General features: G+C 41.4%; 2 protein-coding genes across 4 annotated transcripts in view; one reads left to right on the forward strand and one right to left on the reverse strand.

Annotated features, from left to right (window-relative positions):
- The window catches only part of LOC306979622 (voltage-dependent calcium channel subunit alpha-2/delta-3-like), a 32,401-nt gene extending 17,410 nt beyond the window's left edge, over positions 1–14,991 (reverse strand). For 2 of the 3 annotated variants that reach the window (XM_079578645.1, XM_079578644.1), the window contains exons 1-12: positions 14,521–14,991; positions 13,359–13,440; positions 11,947–12,144; positions 10,317–10,433; positions 8,538–8,597; positions 5,598–5,760; positions 4,964–5,095; positions 4,211–4,271; positions 3,992–4,142; positions 3,674–3,748; positions 3,479–3,568; positions 135–248 (exon numbers count right to left, since the gene is read on the reverse strand). In XM_079578645.1, the coding sequence (XP_079434771.1) occupies positions 135–248; positions 3,479–3,568; positions 3,674–3,748; positions 3,992–4,142; positions 4,211–4,271; positions 4,964–5,095; positions 5,598–5,760; positions 8,538–8,597; positions 10,317–10,433; positions 11,947–12,144; positions 13,359–13,440; positions 14,521–14,699 (1,422 nt within the window). In that variant the 5' untranslated portion in view covers positions 14,700–14,991. The remainder of the gene's footprint in view (positions 1–134; positions 249–3,478; positions 3,569–3,673; positions 3,749–3,991; positions 4,143–4,210; positions 4,272–4,963; positions 5,096–5,597; positions 5,761–8,537; positions 8,598–10,316; positions 10,434–11,946; positions 12,145–13,358; positions 13,441–14,520) is intronic. The other variant, XM_079578643.1, reaches the window with a different exon arrangement.
- A 2,876-nt stretch (positions 14,992–17,867) lies between these two features.
- LOC306979702 (parapinopsin-like) lies at positions 17,868–24,129 on the forward strand (the record flags this gene model as incomplete). Its single annotated transcript, XM_079578797.1, has 4 exons — positions 17,868–18,198; positions 19,064–19,392; positions 20,687–20,929; positions 22,187–24,129. The coding sequence occupies 4 exons, from the start codon at positions 17,868–17,870 to the stop codon at positions 22,301–22,303; spliced, it is 1,020 nt and encodes a 339-aa protein (XP_079434923.1). The 3' UTR covers positions 22,304–24,129.
- Between the last annotated feature and the right edge of the window lie 128 nt (positions 24,130–24,257).

Consider the following 24,257-nt stretch of genomic DNA (forward strand, 5'->3'; position numbering starts at 1 on the left):
ACAGCTTTACAAGAAATTACGTCAAGACGGAGTTTTAGCAGTTCAAATTCAGATCCATGACAACTAAAAACAGCCGTGTAAGCAGAAAAATATAACCAGCAGCACACGTAGGAAATACAAAGATCCAGGCTCACCCTTCGCTCGGGCCAGTTGTATTTCTCGAACACATCGTCGTACATTTTAGTTGCTCCGTCAGTGACCAGCATTATGGCCTGACTGCAGACACTGCCGCGGCCGGTCGAATTAAACTGCACAAAGCACAAAGTTTAAATGTTAAAACCATTACCTACAGTGTAAACAAGTGTAGTGTAAACATTTCCATGGCTTTTATGTCCAAATGTTACAGTTCTCATTTCCATTACCCAACTTTTATAAAATAACAGGAGCATTTGGCAATAGTTCAAGATTCAAACTGTTGAATCATATACTGTGTACAAGTGAAGTTCTGCTCTTCCACACAACACGCACAAGCAACAAACCAGCGCACATCCTTTGTAAATATAGTGGCAGCATCAAAACCCGAATATTACATGGCAGTAATTAAGCTGCGCATTGACCTGTGACGCGGCGCACACAGAACCGCCATCAAAGGAGCATCGCAGGGGCCTCTTTATCCTGTGTGCGTGTCACCGGAGGCTGCCTCTATCTCACACCAACCTCTATTTTCATCCGACTCGGTAGTATTGCACAGTAAAGGTTGCACGGAGCAAATAGATGAATGCCTGTGATTGTGAGAGATAGCAGATACTCAATTCAAATCAACGACAAGGACTTTATTCTGCAGGAGATTTTCACTCCGGTAGTTCCACTCTTCTTCATGAGTTTTATAGTGTAACGAAGAACCCGTCATCAGGATTTTATTGTGACACTGTCTACAGAAATGAAGTCAGAATACTACATTACTGGAAATGCAATACTGCAGTTTTGTGGAAAGGGTTCGCATCAAGTGTGTCAAACTAAACCGGAGACCTTTTATCACTGTGACTGTTGTATATCTGTATTGCACTTTTGAACATTTTATGATCATTTGCATAGTGTAAACACATTTAGTAAAGTCTATTTAAAAAGCCAATAAAACTCTACAGGAGGTTCACTGCTTTTGGAAGTCGTCTCCAAACTGGTCAACGTCAGGCACATGTTGTGAAAAATTGTCACCACTTGTTAGAAAATTAGTGGACCTTAGTTAAAATGTATTGACAGAGCAGACACTGAACTTTGTGACAAAGATATTATTTATAAACCAGGTCAAAACATCTGCATTTCGAACTATCTTTACCATGCCATTAAACTAACTGTAGTTAACTGTAACTGGCTCTTAAGGATGTCATGATATCTAGGGCTGGGCACCGTTAAACAATACCAGTATGGCATCGAGGAAAAAAAAGTTTAGGTACTACTGGTATCGAAAGTGTCGATAGCAGATACCGACATCTTTTTCATCTTTATGATTTCATCTTGATTTAATATCTGTTGGGTCCACGGGCAGCACTAAAGAAAGTTAATTAAAAAGAAATGGTCTTTTATGGAATAAGATAACATCATTCTTTTGCTTTCTGGTGACAAATATGACAAATGTCTTAGTATAACTGTTTCTCCATTGTATTTTTTGTTTAATTGATTTTGATGTAAAGTTTATTATGCCTTGTTTGTATTTGTATTCATAGTTTTTATCATCTGTTTTGTGTTGTGAAGCACTTTGGGCAGCCGTGGTTGTTGTGAATGTGCTATAGAAATAAACTTGACCTTGACCTATACAGTAGATACCGAAAGGTATCAAAACAAAATATAGCGTCACCAAGCCCTAGCGATGGCACTTGAACGCAACTTTAATAATAACAAATGGCCAACACAAAATAACTTCAAGCGTGTGGGTAGGTGATGCGTTATGGTATGGCCATTGAAGAAAACATCAAAGTAAGAGGCCATTTGGGGCTAAGAAACTCTAAATATTTTCACCAATATATTTCAACACAAATACAGTGCCTCCATGATCTGCACAGCAGCAGGTTCAGCACTTAAAACATCACCTCACAACAAGAAGGTCTAAGGTTCAATTTGCAGGTCAGAGATCCTTGGTCCATCATGGCTTAGAACAAACACTCAAATCTAACGTCTAATTTTATTGTACAACGTGTATGTATGTTCACAGCGTCGTATCTAAAGGTGCATTTCAAACTTCCAAATGAATGAATGAATAAATCAATTTTTTATGGGTAAAATTCAGCGCTTCCGACTGATGGCGTTTCATTGTGCGGTGACAGCAGTGAAAATGGTTCTCCTCTCATGAATCCGCCGGTGTTTGCATCTGATCAGCCTATGATAGCCCCGAATTAATTCACTTGGCGCTGTTGTGCCGGTGCATTTCAACAGTGCGCGAGCGGCTACAGCTGATTACCATATTCATTGGAGGACTTTAATTAATCTGACAAATGCAGAGGTAGAAGCAGCCGCACTCTGGCTTCGGCGCCGCTGCCAAGGCACGCCTGAAAACAGAGAGATAAAAGGAGTGTGGCGTGGCTCCTAGCTTCTTATCTGCTTTGTGCCCCAATCAGCCCCATTATTAATCATTGACATTAATTAGAGCCATTAATCATGTTTCAGAATAGATGTCTCTGGGCCGGGAGGAGGACAGGGATAGCGCTGCACACACCGGGCGACGAGAGCGGGTTTCTTCGCGGTTACTTGTGAACATGCTGAGGGAAAGTGTCTGGGGAAAACAAATGAGAATTGTAAATAAAAGTTTCCCCCCCACCCACCCCCGCACACGCCGCACGTTCTGGTCAAGTGGAGCCGGTAAATTAAGTGAAAATACAAAATGGATTTAGGCTGGGACCAATTCATTACGACGTGTCAAATGAAACCATATAAACAAAAGATTAATTTGTGGAGAGCCATAACTGTTCAATGGCATTGTCACGCGGTCATCCAAGTGGAGAATAGGCATTTAGACGGTCTGCTTCATGATACAATATTTCTGTAAACTGATGATTAATAGCTGAGCGGTGTCAGGCAGCAACAGGTTGAAGGAAATGCAGTGCTATACAGATGGGATAAAATTACAGCTCAAAGTACAGCAGAGACCAAAGCACCTGTCCAACCACACCTGGGTTCAAACTCTTCTACATAGCTCCGAGGAAAATGCTCTTTCGACCACAAAACTAGTCAAATAAATCTTACAGTGACGGAGAAACGATTTCAGCTTTTACCTTATAAATAATAACACTCCTTCCACTTCACAATAGCCTAGGGGTTTAGGCTTTAGCACATATGCTCGACTCTTATTGTCCAGAGGTTCCTATAACCTTTGTCGAGGACCCGATAAACTGCTTTGTCTAATAAGCCTTTGATATTGAAATGACACTGCCTGATAATGACAATAATACTAAAACATTCAGACACACTGCCAACATTTTGCACACATTCATGGCAAATATAAAAGGCTGCATTTGCACAGTACGGTAGCTTCATTGAAACTTACATCGCCGAGGATTGTAAATGCTTCGGTCAGAGCTTCACCCAGCAGCCCGATTCCTTTGGCGAACAGCTTGTCAAGGTGCTCCCGGAAATGCTAGCAGATAACAAAAGCATGCGGGAAACAATGGTAGGAGCATTATTCACCGTGGAAGATAGGATCTACATGCATCCATTATTTGTCTATTTGTGGCTGACTCACATCTTTGTTGGCCCTGTCAGCGCGGACCAGCGTGCCATTCAAACAGGGCTCGACATAGTGGACCTCCTGGTTATACTGAAGAAGTTACAAACTTTACTTTACAGCATTAGAATGACCAATGTTTCCTTTGTGTTTGTATGCTATATGATCGTATTGATGTGAATTAAAGTACAAAGATCCTGTTTCAAAATTAGCCTGAGCAGTTTTAGGTGCAACGCTATTTCCCTTTTTGTGCAACTCGTGTTTCATGATTATACTTTATGCAACACTCAGGAAAGTATCTAAACTTTAATTTGACTGAGTTTGAAGAAAACCTACTGCAATGATGTTGAAGAAGTCATCATCTCCAAGTGTATCTAAAATGGAGGATACGGTTTGCCTGGCGATGGTCAGCCTCAGTCCCTTCATGCTGCCGCTGACATCGACCAGAATCACCACGTCTTTGGGCGACGTGGCGGCCTGTATGTACCTGTGTGACACAACAGTGCAGTCACAGACGGTTTAGACACACAGTGATAATACAGGTGCACAACCTACCACTTCCTGTTTCTACAGTCGAAGCCTATGACGCCATGTTCATCTGGGTGCCATTTCACTCCTGAGGAAAAACAATAAATCACAATGAAAATGTGTTGTTGGTTGGTTGTTGAATGGTATTTTAATTAGGTTTCTGTGAACAAGCACAGTGTCTATAGCCACTGGCAGCAAAAAACCAGTGGCTACAAAATCTTCAAAATTCGCATCTAAATGTTTTTACAAGTCAATGATGTAAATATGTAAACGCCCAGAGAGCATTTGTGTTATTTGAGCATTTGAGTTATTTGAGCATTTGAGAGATCACTCTGTAAAATTATAATTTAAAAAATGATGAATGAAGACATAGTGGTAAGATTTAATTAAATCTATCCATTACATTTGTTAAGCTTGAATATACTTTAATAATAGAATAATAAATAATAACAGGATTACTGTCCTTAATAACATGTCAGCTAATCCCATTTCTCGCTCCTTTCTCTCATTCCTGCAGAGCGCAGGCCTTAAATAACATTGTAACAGTCTGTTGACTGAAGGATTCAGCAGTCTCACTCTGACAAATTCTGATTAATTACAGTCTGTATATATGCATCCACTCTGATGGTCTGTAAAATTACAACATTAGTCAAATTACCCTTTTTAGTACTTCTATGTCATTTGTTCTAATCTGTTTTTTTCTTTACAGAGACAGCTGATGGCTCCCTGGGGAGAAGCCCTTTCTTTTTACATTACACACATGGGCAGACTGAGCCTCACCGGGATACTGCCGAAAGAAGCCTTTGGCGCTCCCAAAGTATTGCCAGATCAGAGTCGGATCCCTCTCAAAATTCTCCACAAACACTTTATTCAGCGCCTCGGACCAGTACACGCCGTTCACGATGTCTGGATCTGTTAACGCAAAGTGAACAAGTGAATTAAACAGTAATAATGACCGATATCCTGGGGAGAGCTAGTGACAGAACAGTTGACCTATGTCCCTTATTGACCCCCGTGAGCCCAACACAATGCCCTGGGACCGAATCATCCCCTCCCCTCCTGCCTTCAGACGAGAGCCCCTTTGTGCTCTCAGCACAGACTTATGGGGAGTCCATTATGGCTGAACAAAAGCAGCCAGTGAGCAGCAGACACAGGCCGTTATAAAACAAGAGGCCAGTAAACAGCTTCAGAATAAGAAACATCCTCCCCGCCTGCGCCCGTTTTCTGCACTTTACAGCATCTTGGAGAGGTTTGCAGTTTCCTTATCTTTATGTCTAAACTCTTATCGATTCCCAAACTGCACTTCTGGCTGGCCGTGACATTGATACAGCTTCCTTTCCTTCCAGCTCATCAGGGCAGCAAGTAAATAACACCCATATAATCTTGCCTATAGGGGCTGTGTGCGCCTACATACCTTTGTTGTACATGTTGGTGGGCACCTGCACCACGCTCAGGCTGAGGTTGACAGAGAGATTATTGAAATGGTCATTGGGCTCCAGGATGAACTCTCCTCCCAGCTCCACGTTATTGCCCTCATCATCCACTTCATTGATCAGCACAGCGTTGAAGTACTCATACTGCAGAGAGCGGGGCATATTCAGATGTGAATAGCATTGCAAGTAGTGAGTGTGAAATAAACATCGCATGGAGCAGCTTGATCAAATTTGGAGATAGACTAAATTGAGCAAAGATGAGCAATGAAGAATATTTGTAAAGACCAAAAAGATTTTGTAAGAATTTATGACATCAAAACAACACAATAATAATTTAAACTGTTAAACACAAACAAACAAAAAATGTTCTATATTTTACAGTCAAAAGTAAAGTTTTAAGATAAAAAAAACAATGTTTCCCAAACATCAAATGTCCAGCGGAGCAACTGGAGGATTATGTTGTGGCTCAGATTTTGGGGCTGTCAGTGAAGTGTTGACTAAAGTGAACAGTTAGTGCGTCATGCCCTTCAGTGCTCTACAGCAGAGAGAGACGAGCTCATCCTGTGAGCACGGCCTCTGTGTGGCCTCTGCCTCCTTATTGTCTGCGCTGAGAGCAAGAGGAGGAGGAGATTGGCTGATAGACTCTCACACACCGCACTCGGGGGAGGCCGCGCGGGCATCACCATCAAGCAGCTCCTGACAGCTCATACCACGGCTGAGCAGCTCGGTGACGGGCCGAGCGGGCGGGGCGAGCGGCAGGGGAGAGAAACATGCTCGCTCAGCACAAGTGATAGTGCTGAAGAGAGGCGCGTTAACCACCAGGTTATTACTGTAGAGCAGGCCTGGGACACTGCAGCATTGAGACGCCCCACTGACTCTTACACTAGCGCAGTTAGCTCCAGGCCTCTGCAGCACTGTGCCCCCTGCTACTGTTACTGTGCAGGGGCTCTGCAAACTCACTGCACGAGAGAGAGACACTCAGGTGAGTGGGCCGCAGCTAACAACTTTATCAAGGACTACGATGGAGAGAATGATTCAAGTCAGCTGTAGGATATTTTATTTATTCTTTTATTTATTTATTTTTGCAATAAAACCAAAAACTAAAACATAGCACTTTGGATGATGTATTTTTTCTCTTCTGTATTGGTCTTTTTTTTTATATAATTAGGACAGAAAGTGACAATAAACACATCTATGAGTAAATGTAACTTATACTTTAGTTTTTAAAAGGACATAAAAGATCTTGATCTAGATTGATCTCCTGTTTAAATGTATTTAATCTCTTGAAGAAAGCATTAGTCATCATGCAAACGTTGACACTGAGTGTATTGATAAAGTTTGGATTAAAAAAAGATGGGGTATGTACACCCTTGAACCCTCTGCGCTCCTGGGCCAGTCCCAGCAGCTCCTGTCCCGTCTCAGCTCAGAGCTGCTCAGATAAGAGCAGCTGCCTTATCTCTGCGGTCGGGGCAATGGTGCATGACGAATGTGGTGTCAGACCAGGCCGCCTCACTAAACTGATGCCAACACTATGACATGGCGTCATTATCACCAGAGAATATTGATTTCTGAAATAATGACCGTGAGAAAACTTCACTGGTTTCAAGTTCGACTTAACACAAAAATCCAATGTATGACAAAAAAGGTTAAACAATGGCCTCCTAGAGCTTAGATTTTTGTATTGGTAAATATACAGTGGTGTGTTACTGCCAGGCCTTTTTCTCTGCAAACCCTTAAATCTTGTGAAAATGGTGCAGACTTTGACACTGCAGTCCCGCTGTCTTGTTCTGGGCACGTGAACAACGCAGACGGCGGGAAACGGGCTGAATGAAACGTATTTGTATGATGTAAATGCTTCCATTAAGTGTAAAGCGACGCCGTTATTCGAGTGTTTTGAGGCTCGGCTGCCTTTTCTAATCTCGACTCATGAAAGTGAAACAATGCGCCGCGCTGGAGCTCCATTTGTCTTAGTCCAGCGGTGGACAGAGGAGAGAGAGCGCAGTAACTAACGACAGAAATACTGCATTCCCACTGCAGAGCCCGAGCACTGCTTCACACACGGCAATGCTGCGAACTGAACACCGCCAGCTGCACGTGCACTTTCTGTCCAAATACACCACATTATTCCTGATCACGAGGCGAAGCTTCTCCATTTTATACTAGTGAAAAGAAACGAAGACAGAGCAGCGGGTTAAAAAAAATATTATTCTCGAATTATTATTAAAATGTTTTTTTGTTTTTACGTGAAATAAAATATTGCAGCCAAACTTTTAGGCTTGACAGTAATAATTTGAACTGTATGCGCAGAACCATTGTTTTACACAAACTCCACGCATGTTCCTCTGAACATTACGAAGGCTGCAGGCGAGGTTTGTGAGCCGATACAAAACATGACAAATGTAAAAAGAATAACGGGGAACATTAACAAAAACAGAAAAGGCTCTTGAACCAAACTTTAACAAGCTCAGACTCACTATAGTGGCGCGCACAATGCACGTCATTCTTTTTACATCAATAATCAGAAAAACAAACGACTAAAGCAGCAAAAACATTTTTGCAGAAAAAAAAGACAGAAAAAAAACCCATAGGAAGGCCTGTTCTCTGTTTTGAGGCAGTGGTGTGGACAGTGGACTAGGCCCGTGGTCCCTTTATTAAAAGTGATTTTTGAGTTATGGCATTGACGCAGCATCCTTCACGATGGCGGCTCTTATCTGAGGAACTGTGATGGGAGCGCGGTGTGAAGGACGGTGCCAACGCAATTAAAGAATTTTAAGGCCTATTACCCTTGCACCACCTTGCGGCGCTCTCCTTCTGTCCAACTAAAAGAATTCATCCCAGTCTAGATACACAACACTTGTCTTTGAATTTGGCGTGTCATGTCCAGTAGTGTTTTTCGGTTTTGCGCACAGTGTGGCGTTTACCTGCAGGTCAGGGTTCTCCTCGTGTTCATGGTGCGCTTCCTCCGCAGCTTCCACGAGCCGCTGAGGAGAAGGTCAAATAAACCACATCAGCATAAACCGCCTACAATGTCGCCTATTTGCCATTCAGTGTCAGGCCAAGAAATGAACAAAGAAATGCCGCACTTAAAGGATAGGCCGCGTTTAGTACGGATAGTTTTTATACAAGAGATTGATTGATCAAGTTAATTGTTCTTGGCAGTTTACAGACGGTTCCCGTTTTATGTCATGTATGAAATTAATATTGCATGTGTCAGCAAAAATCTATTTTTTTAACTCTCCAATTGAAACACAAAGAGCATGAAGAAGAAAAAGAAGAAGAAGTAGAGCGTGTGGGTTGTACAAGTGCGCAGTGATTGAGATTAGTTGTGGTAGGTGCAGAGTGAACAGTCCAATAATAAACAGATGCAGTGAAATGTGCTGGGCTGTGTATTTCCTGAAATGTCAGCACCACAGCCACGGGATCTGAGCAGGTAATTAAAATCTGTCCCACATGTCAAAATAACTGCTAAATAAACACATTTCAGGCTATGGTGCAAACTGCAGTTTGACCTTGTCAACACTCACGTCAGTGGGTTAAAAATAGGTGATACAGCATTTGGTCAAATATATTTTGCACTGTAGCTATGTGACCATTCAGTTTCACAGCAGCTCACCTCTCTGTGCTCCCAGTTATCGACCTTATCTACTCTACATCTTATTACCTCTTCAATATGTCGTATTTCACACCAAATCAAACCAGTTTTATTGAATTAGACGCCTTCTCTGGGTGTAATTTACTGGTTCAATTATCACGACACTGTCGTGAGCAGAATCAGGCGGGACGAGATAAACCTTATCATTTCCCAGCAGTCCCAGTGAGGGACGACATTAAAATGGCTACAAGCTCCTGTGAACTGAGGTCACTACAGCCGGCTATAGGATTAGCCCAAATGTGATAAACGTACAAAACATCTACACAACCTCATGTACAATGGAATAACCATAAAAAAAGATGCGTTGGCGTCGGAAATAAATTTAAAAAGGAATATGGAGATGGAGTTCCTCGATCCTGTTTTTATTTCAAACCATAATATAGACTTGACCGAAGATTAATATTGGTCGAAATAAAAAAGAACAGCACTGGTTTATGACATAGGCCACGGAACCCTCAAACTCCCAGGTGTCTGGTGGAGGACCTGAGCTTATATATACAGGTATATATAAGACATATTTTGAGTTATTTCACCTCTTGCACCTCTGCAATGAGAATCTCCTGATGGAGATTCCTGATTCCTCACATTTGCCACCCTATATTCTTGGCATTTTCTCAATGAGCTTCATAAGTTAGTAACCTGAAATGGTTTTCAACAGTCTGTTAAGTAATAACAATAACAACAATAACTGTGAAGCACATTGAGAACATGTCAAAAGTGAGCAAAGAAGTAATCAAAGCACAAGAAGAATCACAGCAAAAGAAGAATTTGAAGAATTTGTGTCAACTTTTTTGTTTAAAACATAATTCCAGATGTGTTTATTCATAAATGAATGCCTTCTGTAAGAATCTACAATGTAAACGGTCTTGAAATAAAAGAAAACCGAATACATAATGAAGCGTTTCCAAACTGTTGACGGGTACTGTGTAATATGTACAGCATATTTTTATATACAAACACACACATATATTGTGCAAACTTAGCAAACAAATAGAGTGACTTATCATTTCCGTTCAACAACATTTAAAAAAAAAGTAGATGTACATACCCTTGTGGCTTCTGCCTTCCTCCTAAACATCTCCTCCATCTTCACTGCCAGGTTCTTCACCAGCTTCACTCCATCTATCTCCTCTACCTTCACAGTCTTCACTATCTCTTTGGGTTTCTGAAAGTGAAAGAAATGAAAAAAAGTTTTGAACTAAAGACATTTAGTTACAGTACACACAAAATACTCTTGAGCTCCCAGCAGCGACTCTGATAATCATCTTTTACGTTTGCAAACACTGAGTGCTTGAAATCCCACAGATGTGCATGAGATTGTCAAACAAGGCCTTTAAGCTTTACACATCGGTCAACAAGCCTCTGCGAGATGAAAGGCAGATAAAATCCACGCTGCAGCCGACAGTGATGGATAGTCTTTATCTGTTTGCCGACACTGGCTGATCCTGTGCTCCTCTGGCTGTGATTGGCTTGAGAGGACTCCTGATGGGTGGCCAGGGAGAGGCGCTGCAGCCGAGGGGTGTGCATGGTAAGAGGGTAATTGAAATGGAGTCAACGCACAAGAGAAAGATAATAACGTGTCAAGCTCGGCCGATTCGGGGTAATGAACTACACCTCACATAATGCTGATTTTGCTGGATGCGCCGGACCTCCAGTGAAACAGAACAAAGCTCGGAGCAATATGACATTACGTAATCCTTGCACCTGCTTACTACGACATATATGCTAATTACACAAAACACAGAAAACAATAATCCGCTCACAATGTCCACTCGCAATAACCTTATCTTAAAACAAACCAGTTCAAACCCTCTCTAGGCAGGGCATGGACACAGAATAACACAACGCTAGTACATGAGGCGACAAATTACCTACTGAAAGGAAGAGTGTGGGACGGCAGTGGAGCAGAACAGTTCATTTCACGCCTGTCCTCCTCGCCTCAGCGCCCCGGCCCCGCACACCCCCAAGTCCTCCCCATCACACAACCGCCATGCACCCCATCCCGTTTCCAAGAGAAGGTTACGCCCCATCCATCAAAACCCCTGATCACTGATATTGATTAGCGTAATGACCAGAGTAGAGGGGAAACTCCGAAAAGTTCAATGCATTTTCCCCCTTTGACTAAAATCTCAGAAAAATGGGGTAATTCTCCATAAAAGCATCTAATGATCATCGTTAATGAGCGAGTCCTAACGACCCGTCAGCTCCCTCACAGCTCAGCGCGTTGTGCTGACTGGATCTCGCTCTCCTCAGACATGGTTCTATGACCAGGAACATAGCAAAGTGCTTACACAAACAAAAAAGACACAGATCTACAAAAGTAATGACAAAGTAAGTTTTTTTTTCATGATATTCATATTCCTGTCAGGGGGGTCAACAGGCAGCATACTCTTTGAGACTTTGAGTCTCACGCCTGAAGGAAGTTGGGCAGAAAGAGCAACACCAGCAGGTTGCAGTATGTTCAGCACTTTGAGAGATTCAGTTCACGAAATACTCTTAAATATATTATTTTAAATCCATAATTACTTTGAGGAATAATTACTTTCTTTTATGTCCTTTTCTTCTTTTTCCAATGTTGTGTGTTTCGTACACCAATACGCACTTCTTTGTTCATAGACATTCTGAATAGTCTTCAGCACAGCTTTGATTGTAAGAAAATATCACTGAAGTATATGTACCTCAGGACATGTAGGGTTAGAGCTCAGAATCCTCTTCCTGAAGCCGACCTGGACGCCCTCTCCATGTTTGCGTGGGCCTCTGGGGGCTGCGTCCTCCCAGCCCCCAGGACAGTAGGTTCTGGAACCAATCCTGGTCACCCCCTTCATGGGAGGACTGGGTTCAGAGGAGTTACGTGGGGATGTGATGGACAGCAGCTCCTGCGAGAGTCCCAGGAGACAGAGGGTTGAAGTGGATAGAGCGCTCTATATTTACTATATATTTAAAAATAATAATTACTGTATAAAAAAGTGTAATCAACCGGGCAGTATTTCAGCTGATATGTTTGTGTACTATATATTTGACCGAGACTTCTCCTTCTCGGCTGGTAGGAATGTGTTATTATGTTATGATTACGATAATGTGATTACGTAAATTTATTAGGGAGACTTGTAGCGTCTTGGCCTGGGCCTCACCTGTGGCTACAGCCTTCAGAGATCTATAACAACTGCGGATAATGCTCTGGATCGAAAAGCAACTTAGATTGTTGAAAAACACAACATACAATTTATGGATACATACAGTGCAATATGCTACACACTGTACTGTATATTTAAATGACAATTAAAAGTAAAAATAAAACAATTATTACGTGTATTACATGCTTCTCTGTGATTAGGGATAGTAAGCTTCGAAAGTGGGTTACTTAAAGACAGAATATTCATCATATTTTTATGTCTGTAACAGAATTTATTGAGAGAGAAATGTTCATGGCCTCCAGTATGTAATGCTTTAAGAAAAAGCACACACTGCATTAACACATGCATGCAATCTATTTAGCCGGTTAACTCTTTGTGTTATATCTTAAGCTATAAAGCCCAGATGCACCGAGAGTACAGTGAGAACACACTGCATTGCAGTTCTCCAGCATTTACACACTGTGGCCCCACCTCCAGCTGCTTCTGCTCTCCTCCTATTGGAGTGAACAGGACAGTACTGCTCCAGGGTACATCCTGATGGCCTTCTCACACACAGGCCTTTGAACGCGGAGCACACCTCTGCCATCAAGTGGCCACAAAGTTTAATCTTAGCTCAGGGTGAATGCATTCATCATTTTAACCCTCTCTACTCTGCGCATCCTTTGTTCAGTCCTTTGTCATGTGGGATCCAGTGAAAGGGTGAGACTTAAGACTCTGGAGGGATGACACAGGAGGAATCAGAGCAGTGCTTAATGGGCCGTGACAGAGAGACTCACAGCCCCATTCAAACACACACAAACACACACAGTCAGGGCCAGCACACCTGAGTCTCTGCTGAAACAGAGCATCAGCATTCAGCCGAGACACACTCGTCTCACAGCATCGTACTGTACATGAGAGTAAGTGCAAGACAAATGCAGTGCTTTCATTCAACCCACAGATGCTACGACAAATACCTTTTGCAGCAGCTGAGATCCAGAGTATTTGGCTGAAATGGATTTAATTTCTCCCCCAAAGGCTGATGCCCAAAGCTTTACCCTACAACAAGAAAGACAAAACAAACAGGCCTTTAGCTACTTGTAATATATATTCATTTTTATCAGACTATGTTGTGGCACATGATTCTGTGCTCTTTCCAAATGAATTTCCAGCACCTCGTCTAATGCAGAGTCAGGTATAATTACATTTGGTTGGCTCTCTTGAGTGAGGGGTTGTCCTCCTTCGCCCCGGCTGCATTAAATACCTTTTATCTTTCCTATAGCCCTCATCCTTCCCTGTCGCTCCTGTGCCCCATCACTCATTTTAATGTAGTCATGCCCTGCTGGTCCTGACCTTCACTCTCTCCCTGATCATTCCTTGTAAATTTCATGACCTGTATTGAAGTTGCCGGGGTTATTGCTGTTAAACTGTACGTTTTTGAAACATGTCAACTTAAGATGCAGAACTTGGGTAAATGGAGACAAAGCTGAGAAAGCGGCTTTTCCCCTCACAATTCAGTAAGTGTGTAATGTGAAATACTACTGAACTTATTGCATGCGTCATTTAAGTCTTTACTAAGGATGAACTAATAGACTACTACTACTATTATTATTATTATTATTATTATTATAAGACTAATCCTGTTTGAATACATATATGCTTTGTTTTTTTAAATAATTATTTTAATTATAAGTAGATCTAACCCTTCAACTTGTTAGGCTATTCTGAATATTTAGTTTAAAAAAAAAGATTTAACATTTGTGTCCATGCACCAAAGGGGGAAATTTGCCTCCTTAAGCTTTGTTCACAAACAAAAATGTATAGATTGTGGCATTGCGTCGACTCAGTAGTACAAACTTAAATGGATCTGTCAATAGTCATTTTAAAAAGGTAACATTGTTTTTATTAGGTTCCTTCATCCAACACTGACCATTTACTGGACAGATCTGCTCCACAGAGGAAATTCTAGACATTCAAAGGTTGTCTGAAATTTGCTGAATCCGCAGTTTTTGAGTTTCCATAACTTTTTTTTTAAAATTTGAGGTGCCAAAGTGTAATGTTGCCTTTGTATAATTTGCAAAGATCAGCCGAACAAAGAGTTGAGCGGTTGACAGTGAAAGTTGGCGTTCTGTTACTCACACGGACAGAGGGATGCCCGGCTGCTGCTGCTGCTGCTGCTGCTGCTGCTGTTGCTGCTGCTGCTGCTGCTGCTGCTGGGACTGGGAGCTCTCCGTCGCTTTCAAACAAATAAACATCCACAGAAATAGGAAAGAACCACTGCATTTGGGCGAAAACAAAATCCTGATCTTCCCCCGCATCTTTTCCCGCTAACATTGAGAGGAAATGTGAAAATCGGAGAGTAAAATAAGTGTGGCGTGGAGTGGGGATAGATGCGTCTCCTCCAGCGACGTACGTCCGGCACGTTCACTACTGTAAAGCCACTGTAGTGACAGACAGACCCGCACGCGCCCCTCTCCCGCTCCTCGTGCCTTCCTCTCGTGCGCAGGAAAACCCCGCGCGAATGTATACGCACGCTCACATACTAAACGTCTTATTTCTGACTTTTAACCGCCCAAACAATCGACATAGCGTCACGTTTGACTGAAAAATAACAAAAAAATGTCAACGAATTTTTAAAGTGTTGAGTCAGCAAAAATCTAAGCCGATAGCGACTGTACTGGAGCCTGGCAAAATGTGAACGTAGCCTATTATAATGGCTTCTGCAGTTGAGTGGTAGCCTACACCTGAATGGGAAATAAAGTAGGCTAAGCTATAGGCCTACCTCATGGGCTATGGCTGACAGGCTATAAGATAGATTTTTCCGACAAAAAGATTTAAAGGTAAATGAAAAAAAAAAGCGAAATGTTTTATGTTTTATTTTATGTTATGTTTAATGTGCCTAAAACTTTACAGCCTATACCCTAACATTGTATCTGGTACTGTCTGGTACTGCAGCTCTAAGCTCCGAGGATTCCAGTCTGAGTTTTCAAAGTTAACGGATATTAATCACCGAAACCTGTCCGGTCAACATTAGCCTACCTACCTATTGTCTGTAATTAAATGAGGTTATAGCCTAATTTTAATTAGGGAACCTGTAATAGGTTTGTGTGATGTAAGACTGTGGGCCTACTGTCTCACTGTGTCCACTCATGCCGCGCCTCCTCCTCGGCCGCCCCGTTTGGACTTGAAGGTGTTGTTACCACTGACTGAGTAATTGCGTCGTGCATCAAAGTTGTGAGAAGTACAAGTCTGGCACGCGCTGATAAGACTCCAGCTGATTGGCTGACGGACAATATCATCCGGGCCATACACTCAACGCTTTAATTAACTATCGACGTGAATGGAAGTGCCGCTCTGTCACGATCACGGACAAAATCATCCCGCTGAAAATTTTAAAGGTGAGGTACATGTTCCAGAGCAGAAGGGCCGGAGCTGGAGGGACGGAGGCCTGTCCTGGGACGTCTAGATAGAAAACAGAAGTTTGACCGAAATTACAAAATAAAATAAAATGGCACAATGCCTCATCATCCACTTAAGTAAACGACCAAGGCTCACGTGTCAAAAGAACTGTTGCCTATGATATTGGGCTAATTAGAAATAAATATGAATCTTATTGCATGCCTGAAACCAACTGACTGCAGAAGTCGACCAAGGAGTTTTGTCACTAGTACCGTTGTAGAATCGACTTTGACCTACACCAAACATCACATTTCACTTTATATTTTTATTTGATTGCTTGTTTGTTTGTTTACAGGCACTACAGACATATCAGAGAACCATTTATTTTCTCACAAGAATTTCAGTGCAAATCAGCAAACATAGATACTCTTGTATCAGTGTATAACTGATCATCGCTGCTCCCCACTTTCTTTGAACATCTTTCAAGATTGATTTGTTTACATGATCTTCTGATATCATAAAATGCTCTGTCAAACTTTCCTCCAAAAATATGTAGGCCAATACAAATGTGAAGACATCATAAAGCACTAAATGTGCTACAGGGTTGTATTGATGCACTGTCCATGGTGCTGAATTGGCATTTCTCTTTGTTCTCTTAGTCATGTCTGGAACTGCTTCGTAATTCCTCCCAAAAAATCCTCCTGTTACATTAGGAAAATAATTTATGAACCTCTCGTCAGCCATAATTTATGTGAGAATAACTTTAAGTAAATCCTGTTTAAGTGACAATGCAGATTAGCTGAACCTCTGTGACCAATGCTAATCTAGGTTTTGACTTGATTGCAAGTAAACCTCTTACAAGGTGAAGTACAGGGCACTGTGGGTGACTGTGGTTGAGTCAGACAGATTAACCCTGTGCCCTCAGCCACAACAGTGCGGCTGAGGGTCTGTCGCGTAACTAGTAACTTGCATGACGCGTAAGCGTGGTCTCCAAACAGTGAATACATGACAGGTTGTAATGATTTCCAATTATTATAATTAGTAAAAAAAAAAAACTGTCTGAAGTATTGTGGTTCAGCAAATGTTTACCTCCTTTTGTGTTCTACTTCATCTGCCCGCTTTACACGAGGAAGTGAATCAGGGAAAATTCTTGCATATTTGAAGAATTTTCTTTTAAATCTTTTTTTAAGGATGTTTGTTTTGGGCTGTACATTTCATTTGGAAAACATGATCCATGTGTTGCAGTCACATGACCTTACCCTGTTCTTGACACCGAGAAAAACATGTTCATAAAACAGACATTCTCACTGACATAGACTGTGTTGGCTTTTGATCCTGCATTTGAACTAAAGATGGTATAGCTATAAACAGATGAGTCATGCAGGTGATAGTTAAAAGCTTAAGTAATAATTCACAGTACTGCTAATAGAAAGATTGATAGACTCCAATCAATAATCAAACACTTTAGGCCTAGAGATGTGATATCATAGCGTAGCAACGGCTTGGCAGAAAAGATTCCATCACCAAATGAAGCGTGGCGTGTGAAGAAAAGCTATCTGAAATTGCACTTGTCTGTCGCAGTCTTCTTTCTGTGTGAAAAACATCAGGTAAACCTCTATTGTCCTCCGTGGATAACCCGACCTAACCCTGATTAAACTTTGACTGACCCTTGTTTTGGGGATAGACAGCCTTGTGGTTCTATTTCTGTTTGTATTCTTTGACAAAACCCCTCTATATATAGTGACAAGCACCTTCCCCCATATGTGGAGTATTAGCTGTCAGAGACTACTTTCTCAACATGCTTCTCGTCTGATCCGTCAAAGGCGCTCGGTCTTGACATCCTATTAAATGCATTTATAATCAAGGAAAAGGTCAGGGATTACAAGTCATCATCATTTGGAGGTAATGCTTTACGCTGAACTTATTCTAGCACTGGGACTGGGACTGTCTGAGTTCTCAATCATCCAGGATCCTGGTATGTCCCACAGGGGCAAACGTTTTCGGACAGTAGTCTATTGAGTTTCCTCTTATCCAAGAAGGTTTATCACTCCTTCATAAAATCTAGGATTAAGAAGTCTGCTTACACCATGGAGCCATCTGTTTTTCGGCCAAATGCTTCCATGTACCACGGCCCATCGGGGGAGCCCCCTCTGTCCCGCACTGGCTTCCTCATCCTCGCGGTCTTCATGGCTATTTTCACGGGACCGGCCATCGTGCTCAATGCTACAGTGATCATTGTGTCCCTGATGCACAAACAGCTGAGGCAGCCGCTCAACTACGCTCTGGTGAACATGGCAGTGGCCGACCTGGGCACTGCTCTGACTGGGGGCGTCCTGACTGTGGTCAACAACGCCCAGGGGCACTTTTCCTTCGGTCGGACAGGCTGCGTGCTAGAGGGCTTTGCCGTGGCCTTGTGTGGTGGGTGAAAAGGGCTTGTACAACAGATTTCTACTATAGACTGAATGTCACAACATGCTATCTTGTATGTTACTGGGTTATTTGTGAGAAAGTCAGCATGATCAGATTTCTGTAATGGGTCTAAAAAGCAGCAGTTGTGGTAGTAGTAGTGGTGGTGGTAATGATTAAAAGCATATGATTTGTGTGGATGGTTGTTTACATGATTCCGTACATATTCAATGTTATGTTACATCAAGGCTTTAGACACGTAAGCATTGGTATTATGTTGTATAACTCGTCAGAAAAGGGGGAAAAGTAGTTAAATCCTAATTCAAGATCTCCCAAATGTCTGGACTGTTGGCACAAAAGAGAGATAAATATTCAATTTCAATATAGCTAAAAACAATAACTGTCCACTGTGAGCAAGAAGTGACACAGGCAATTGGAACACAAATCACCATTGCATGACATCAGCAGGAGTGTTTTTTTTAATGAACATTGTAATACAGTATATCTAGGAGGTAGTTTAGCGCAGATCCTTTTAGGCAATAGGATCGAGTTTGAGCTTTTACAGTATTAGCTTGACTTTTCCCAGATTAAGAAGAGTTACAAATGGTATGACCGTGTGACTCAAATCTAAATTGTATGGAATAACATAGATTATCTGACTCCCCCTTATTAGTTCGGGATTGTAATTTATTGAATTTTTTTACCTGATTCTTAATTATTACGAGATAACATAATATTTTGCCAGCTCCCTCATAATACATCTACTGTATACCAATAGGTGTAAACCATTGTGCACGGTATCAACAGGAGAAGAAACACTGAAATGCTTACAATGTAACACCAAATTCTTTAATACTTTGTGTCTTCTTGTCTCCAGGGATTGCGTCTCTCTGCACTGTGGCGCTCATTGCGGTGGAGAGGATGTTTGTCGTGTGTAAACCTCTGGGGCTCATTACCTTCGATAAGAAGCATGCACTGACTGGTATTGGCCTGTCCTGGTTGTGGTCTCTAGCCTGGAATCTGCCTCCGCTGTTTGGATGGGGCAGATATGAACTGGAAGGAGTTGGAACGTCCTGTGCTCCAGACTGGCACAACAGAGAGCCCAGCAATGTCTCCTATATCCTGGCGTACTTTGCAGTGTGCTTTGCTGTTCCCTTCGCGGTCATTGTTCTGTCCTATTCGAAACTGCTGTGGACCCTACACAAGGTTAGGAAATTGATATACTTACTTGTGCATTCTTTGATTTATTCCTGGGTTATACTTCACTTTAGCCACTTTCCAGCTCTTTCTTTTTTTTTAAACAATATTCCCCGTAAGAGCACGGTTTCTCCAGTTGAACCCAAATGTAAAAGCTTCTGGACCGGAGCTACAGGCCGGTGTAACGCCTCATTTGAAAGCTAAGAGCTACAAATTTCATCTAAGCTTCTTCCTTGTTTTTGTTATCACGTTCTGGTTGTTTTTGTGTCACCTTTTTGTCACGTATTCATTGCTTTTTCATAGCGTTTTGACAACATTTATTTGTTTTGTGTAAAGCAAAAAAAAAAAAGCAAGAAAAAACATGATGAAAACACAACCAAAAAGGACGATAATGTGACAACAATAACGAGAAAGAAGCATTCGCTTTGTCTTTCGCTCTCAAATGAGGCGTTACTCTGGGCCGTAAGATACAGTTGAGGAGCTTTTAGATTTGGGTAAAGCCGAACTGGAGAAAATGAACTGGGAGTTAAGAGCTTAATTTGTTTGTTTCAAGCAGAGGAGATATTGAGCATTATACCAGGTTATACCATGGTCTGGGTGAATACTCGATTCTGATTGGCTGGAAGATGTCCATTAAAAAGTCATCAGGCATCTCGTCATAGAAGGGGGCGTGGCTTCGCCAAGGGGGAAAATAGAATCTTTAGAGAAACACAATTTTTCTCTCTTTTTAGCCATTTTCTGGTGGAATATCAACTTATTTATCACATAAGTGAAGTCAAGTGTAAATCGGGTCCATATGGATATTTTCTCACAGCAGATTGTTCTGTAGAAGTGAAAAAACGGCAGTTGTAGCAAGCGCTAGCAAACCGTTAGCATTAGCCCGACGCTAACATGAACCACTTTGCTCCTCCCCATGTCTTTGTATCATTATTTAGCAGAAACTATATTCATAATTCAGCATTTGTTAAAGTAGTTTTTGAATAATTAGAGAAAATTTACATTTTTTCAAAATTGTTTTCCCCCTTAACTGTTTTCAAAAATGACCATATATGGGCGATTCCAGAGATGCCGTCTGTATCTATAATGTACACCTAGCCTGGCATCATTTAAATAACTGACTGCAGCTGTTTCCATAGTAACGATAAACAACCGAGCTGGAACTACTTTCAGGTAAAACTGATGAATAAAAAAAGTGAAATAACTCAACTCAACAAAGAAATATGCAAACAGGCCCCAATGCACAGTTTCAGTTGGCGGGACCATGGTATAAGCGGGATAATGCCTTACTTGTTGTCCCCCCCAGGTGTCTAACATGGAGGGAGTAGAGGGAGGTGCAGTGGCCAAAAGTGAAGTTCGGGTGGCCCTCATGGTGGTTCTCATGGTCCTGTCGTTTTTGGTGAGCTGGATGCCTTACGCCACACTTGCAATGGTCGTGGTCTACAGCCCGGATGTGGAGATCCCCCCTCTGTTCGCGACTGTCCCGGTTTACCTGGCCAAAAGCAGCACCGTCTACAACCCCATCATCTACATCTACCTCAACAAGCAGGTACTTCAGCGGGACATTGTGAGGTTGACGGTGCAGGGTTTGCGCTCGAGTCAATAGGGATGTTAGCACCATCTAGTGGAGAATGTTGAGAATGTTGCGTGGTTGGCACTGCTCTGTAAGGTACGCAATAGAGTGATTCTCAACTGGTGGGGTGGGGGCCCGAAAGGGACTGTAAGTAAGTCACGCCAGAAAAGAGTAACAGAAAAGTGACGAAAAGTGATGAAAAGCGACAAAATAGAAACAAAAGAGTGACAGAAAAGTGGCAAAAAAGTGACAAAAAAACAAATGAAAGTAAATATTAAAAAAGTAACTAGAAGGCAGCAACAACGCAAGGAATAAGATCAGTTTAGGTGAGTCTTGTAGGTCTGAGTGTTCAAATGAGCATTATGACCTATAGGCTGTGAGCTTTAAGATTTGAGTAAAGCTGAACTGAAACAAATGCACTTTGGTTAAAAAATGTAAAAATCACCTTTTCAACCTTTTTTTTTTTTTTTTTAGCATGTTAGAGTGTCATTCCCGCCTGAAAAACATACCTCCAGTGTTGCTCAGATTGATTCAATTAATTCAAGTAATTTTGAGTAATCTCTGAATCTCGTGCCAGCAGCCATTGTCCTTCTGTTTTGCTGGAGGGGACGAGGCTCCGCCTGGGGACGAGGCCCCTCCCATATTCTCTTTCTCAGTTCAGTTTTGCTGCATACAAAAATAAGAAATTTAAAAACAACAATGTACTGAAGGGGGAGTGCTCATGGGCTTGCCCGACAGGCAAGACACAGAGGCGAAATCGCAGCATCAGGAACAGTGTTGCCATGAGGGAAAATTTGTTCAAGTTGTTTTTGATATTTGCTGCATTTTCCATACAATTTTGGGTCACATAGCTATTTGAGTATGCTATAGAGTGGTACTATGTGCATGAAAAAACAAACAAAAAAACATAATACCCCATCTTTAAGGCGGAGGTAAATGATTGGGGGGAAATACTTTTGACAGTTCTCAGTCATGTAAGTGACCTTGACACAAATGAAGACACATTACACTAAGATAGTCGCTCTGTATGGTTTACTCTGCGTGTGACTCTCCTGCAGTTTCCTCTTATTGTGCAAAGGCATGTGTTGAATTACCTCATCTAAATGAACCACAGTAGTGAATGAATGTGAGTGAATGAGTGAACCCAGTCCAGTGAGTGCATTTGGTAAATGTAGCAACTACCTTTGCACAAGAAAGGAGGTTTTTAATGCAATGTCATGTGTTTCTCTGTAGTTCCGTAAATATGCCGTTCCGTTCCTGCTGTGTCGGGCCGGTTCGCAGGTGGACGACGAAGAGTCAGAGGCAGTGACAACAGTGGAGTCCCGGGTCTCCAAAGTGTCTCCAAACTGACCTACTATCCCACCACTGTGAACGCCTTGTGCTGTATTTCCTAACACTTCTATATGTACAGATCTGTTTCTATAAATGAATGCCACATTCAGATCATCGTAAGTCATTTAATAATAAAACCATAGAAAATAAAGTGATTTAAATGAGACCAACATAAAGTAAAAATACAAAAATGCAATAATACAAAACCTACAGAATTATAGTAAAGCGTTTGCTACTGAGTTAAATTATATTAATGATTAAACAGCTTAAGAAAAAAAACCTTTCAAGTATGATAAGATTACCATGGGTCTTTCCATAAGTTTGTACAAAATTTACATAACAGACTTGTTTATACAGCGTCGAGAGCATTAACAGCTGAAATTGCAATTATAATTAATACAATATGAAGAAAGCAAAAAGAAAAACCAACAGGTGTGTGTAAACTGGTTCATTATATTTCTTTCAAATCTGGAAACAGAGGGACAGTGCACCTTTAATTTTTAAATCTCTTTCACTCCCAGCATTTTCAGGTGAGGTGTCAATGACAAGTATAGATTCCACTAAACCATACACAGTCACAAAAATACAAAGTCGTATCACCTCGATACACAAATCTTAGAAAAGGAGAAACCAAAGCACTATACAGTTACTTGTGCAAAGACAAACAGCTATGTGCTAATATTTAAGTCAATATCATTGGTAGAAACCAAATCCTTATTTTATTTTTTCTCAGGAATCCCTGATGTGAGGTAAAAGTAAGTTCTTTTCTCTTTAGTTTTACACTTTGAAAAGTTTACAAAATAATGCATATCTTCATTTCATCAGCACTGTATTTGCTACGAATAGAACAATGTGCCTGTGCATTGGTCCTTTTATATGACAGTCATCAACAAAGGACGAAACGTGTTTAACTCACAAACAATTCAAAGAGCCCTTTCAATGTGCACACAAAATGGAAAAACCTACAGATTCATGACAGCAATCAGTGGAGCACAGGACGTACTCTCTCACAAACGGCATGTTCTAAATACTTATAAACATTAGACCTTTTTTGCCATTAATTACTGAAACACCAACTTCTGTTCCTTCAGTCCAGTGTCTCAGATCAGTACAAAGATGAAACAAAGTGTGTGTTTCTGGTTGGTCCTTCAGTTCCTCCTTAGCCTCAATTCAACTTCAACAGGACCTCAGTGGAAACTTCTTTTGGGACGATTATTTGACAGACAGATCGAATAGACAGAATGATATGTGGTCATCTTTGCCTGACGAGGTATACAGGGCGGCTGAGAGAGAAATGGGAAGGGGGTATTGCTTAGGCTCTCTCTTGCTTCTCTTCTCATTCCTGTTTCTAAACTACTCTTTGCTTTGTGCTCGACGCCACGCAGGGAACAGAACAGAGTTTAAAATGGACTTGGAATGACGGGAAAGAATGGAGAAATCCCAGCACTAAATGCTGTGGGTAACGCATCCCTGGTACTGTATCCATCTTCATTTTTCAAATTTTCAGCAGCAAAAAGGCATTAACAGGGGACTGGTAAAAGATATTAAAGCAAACAAATAAAGCAGCTTTGATCATTGCACCATGCACTCTAAATTAATGTGCTTACTCAGCACTAAATATGCAAAAATGTTCATTATGAATAAAATAAATCACCACTGCATCAATCAGCCTGGCCTCCCAAGTGGCCGGACCTCATGCAACAGTTTCTAGGCAAGAATTTCTATTTAGTATTAACCCCATAGCATTTCCCAGTGCAGTAGTGTCTAACACAATAAAAGTTGATGCATATTCACATACAAATCAAAGGCAATTCAAAATAATAGTTATTATCTGCTAAAGAAAACATTTCTTTTGAGTTACACAGGACCATATTGCTGATTTTTAAAATGATACATAATTACAAAATATAAATCTCTTTACAAAGTTGTAATATAATACAATGTACAGCATATCAACTATGAAATATTTATC

Source organism: Gobius niger (assembly GCF_951799975.1).
Source record: "Gobius niger genome assembly, chromosome: 20".
NCBI lineage: Eukaryota > Metazoa > Chordata > Actinopteri > Gobiiformes > Gobiidae > Gobius > Gobius niger.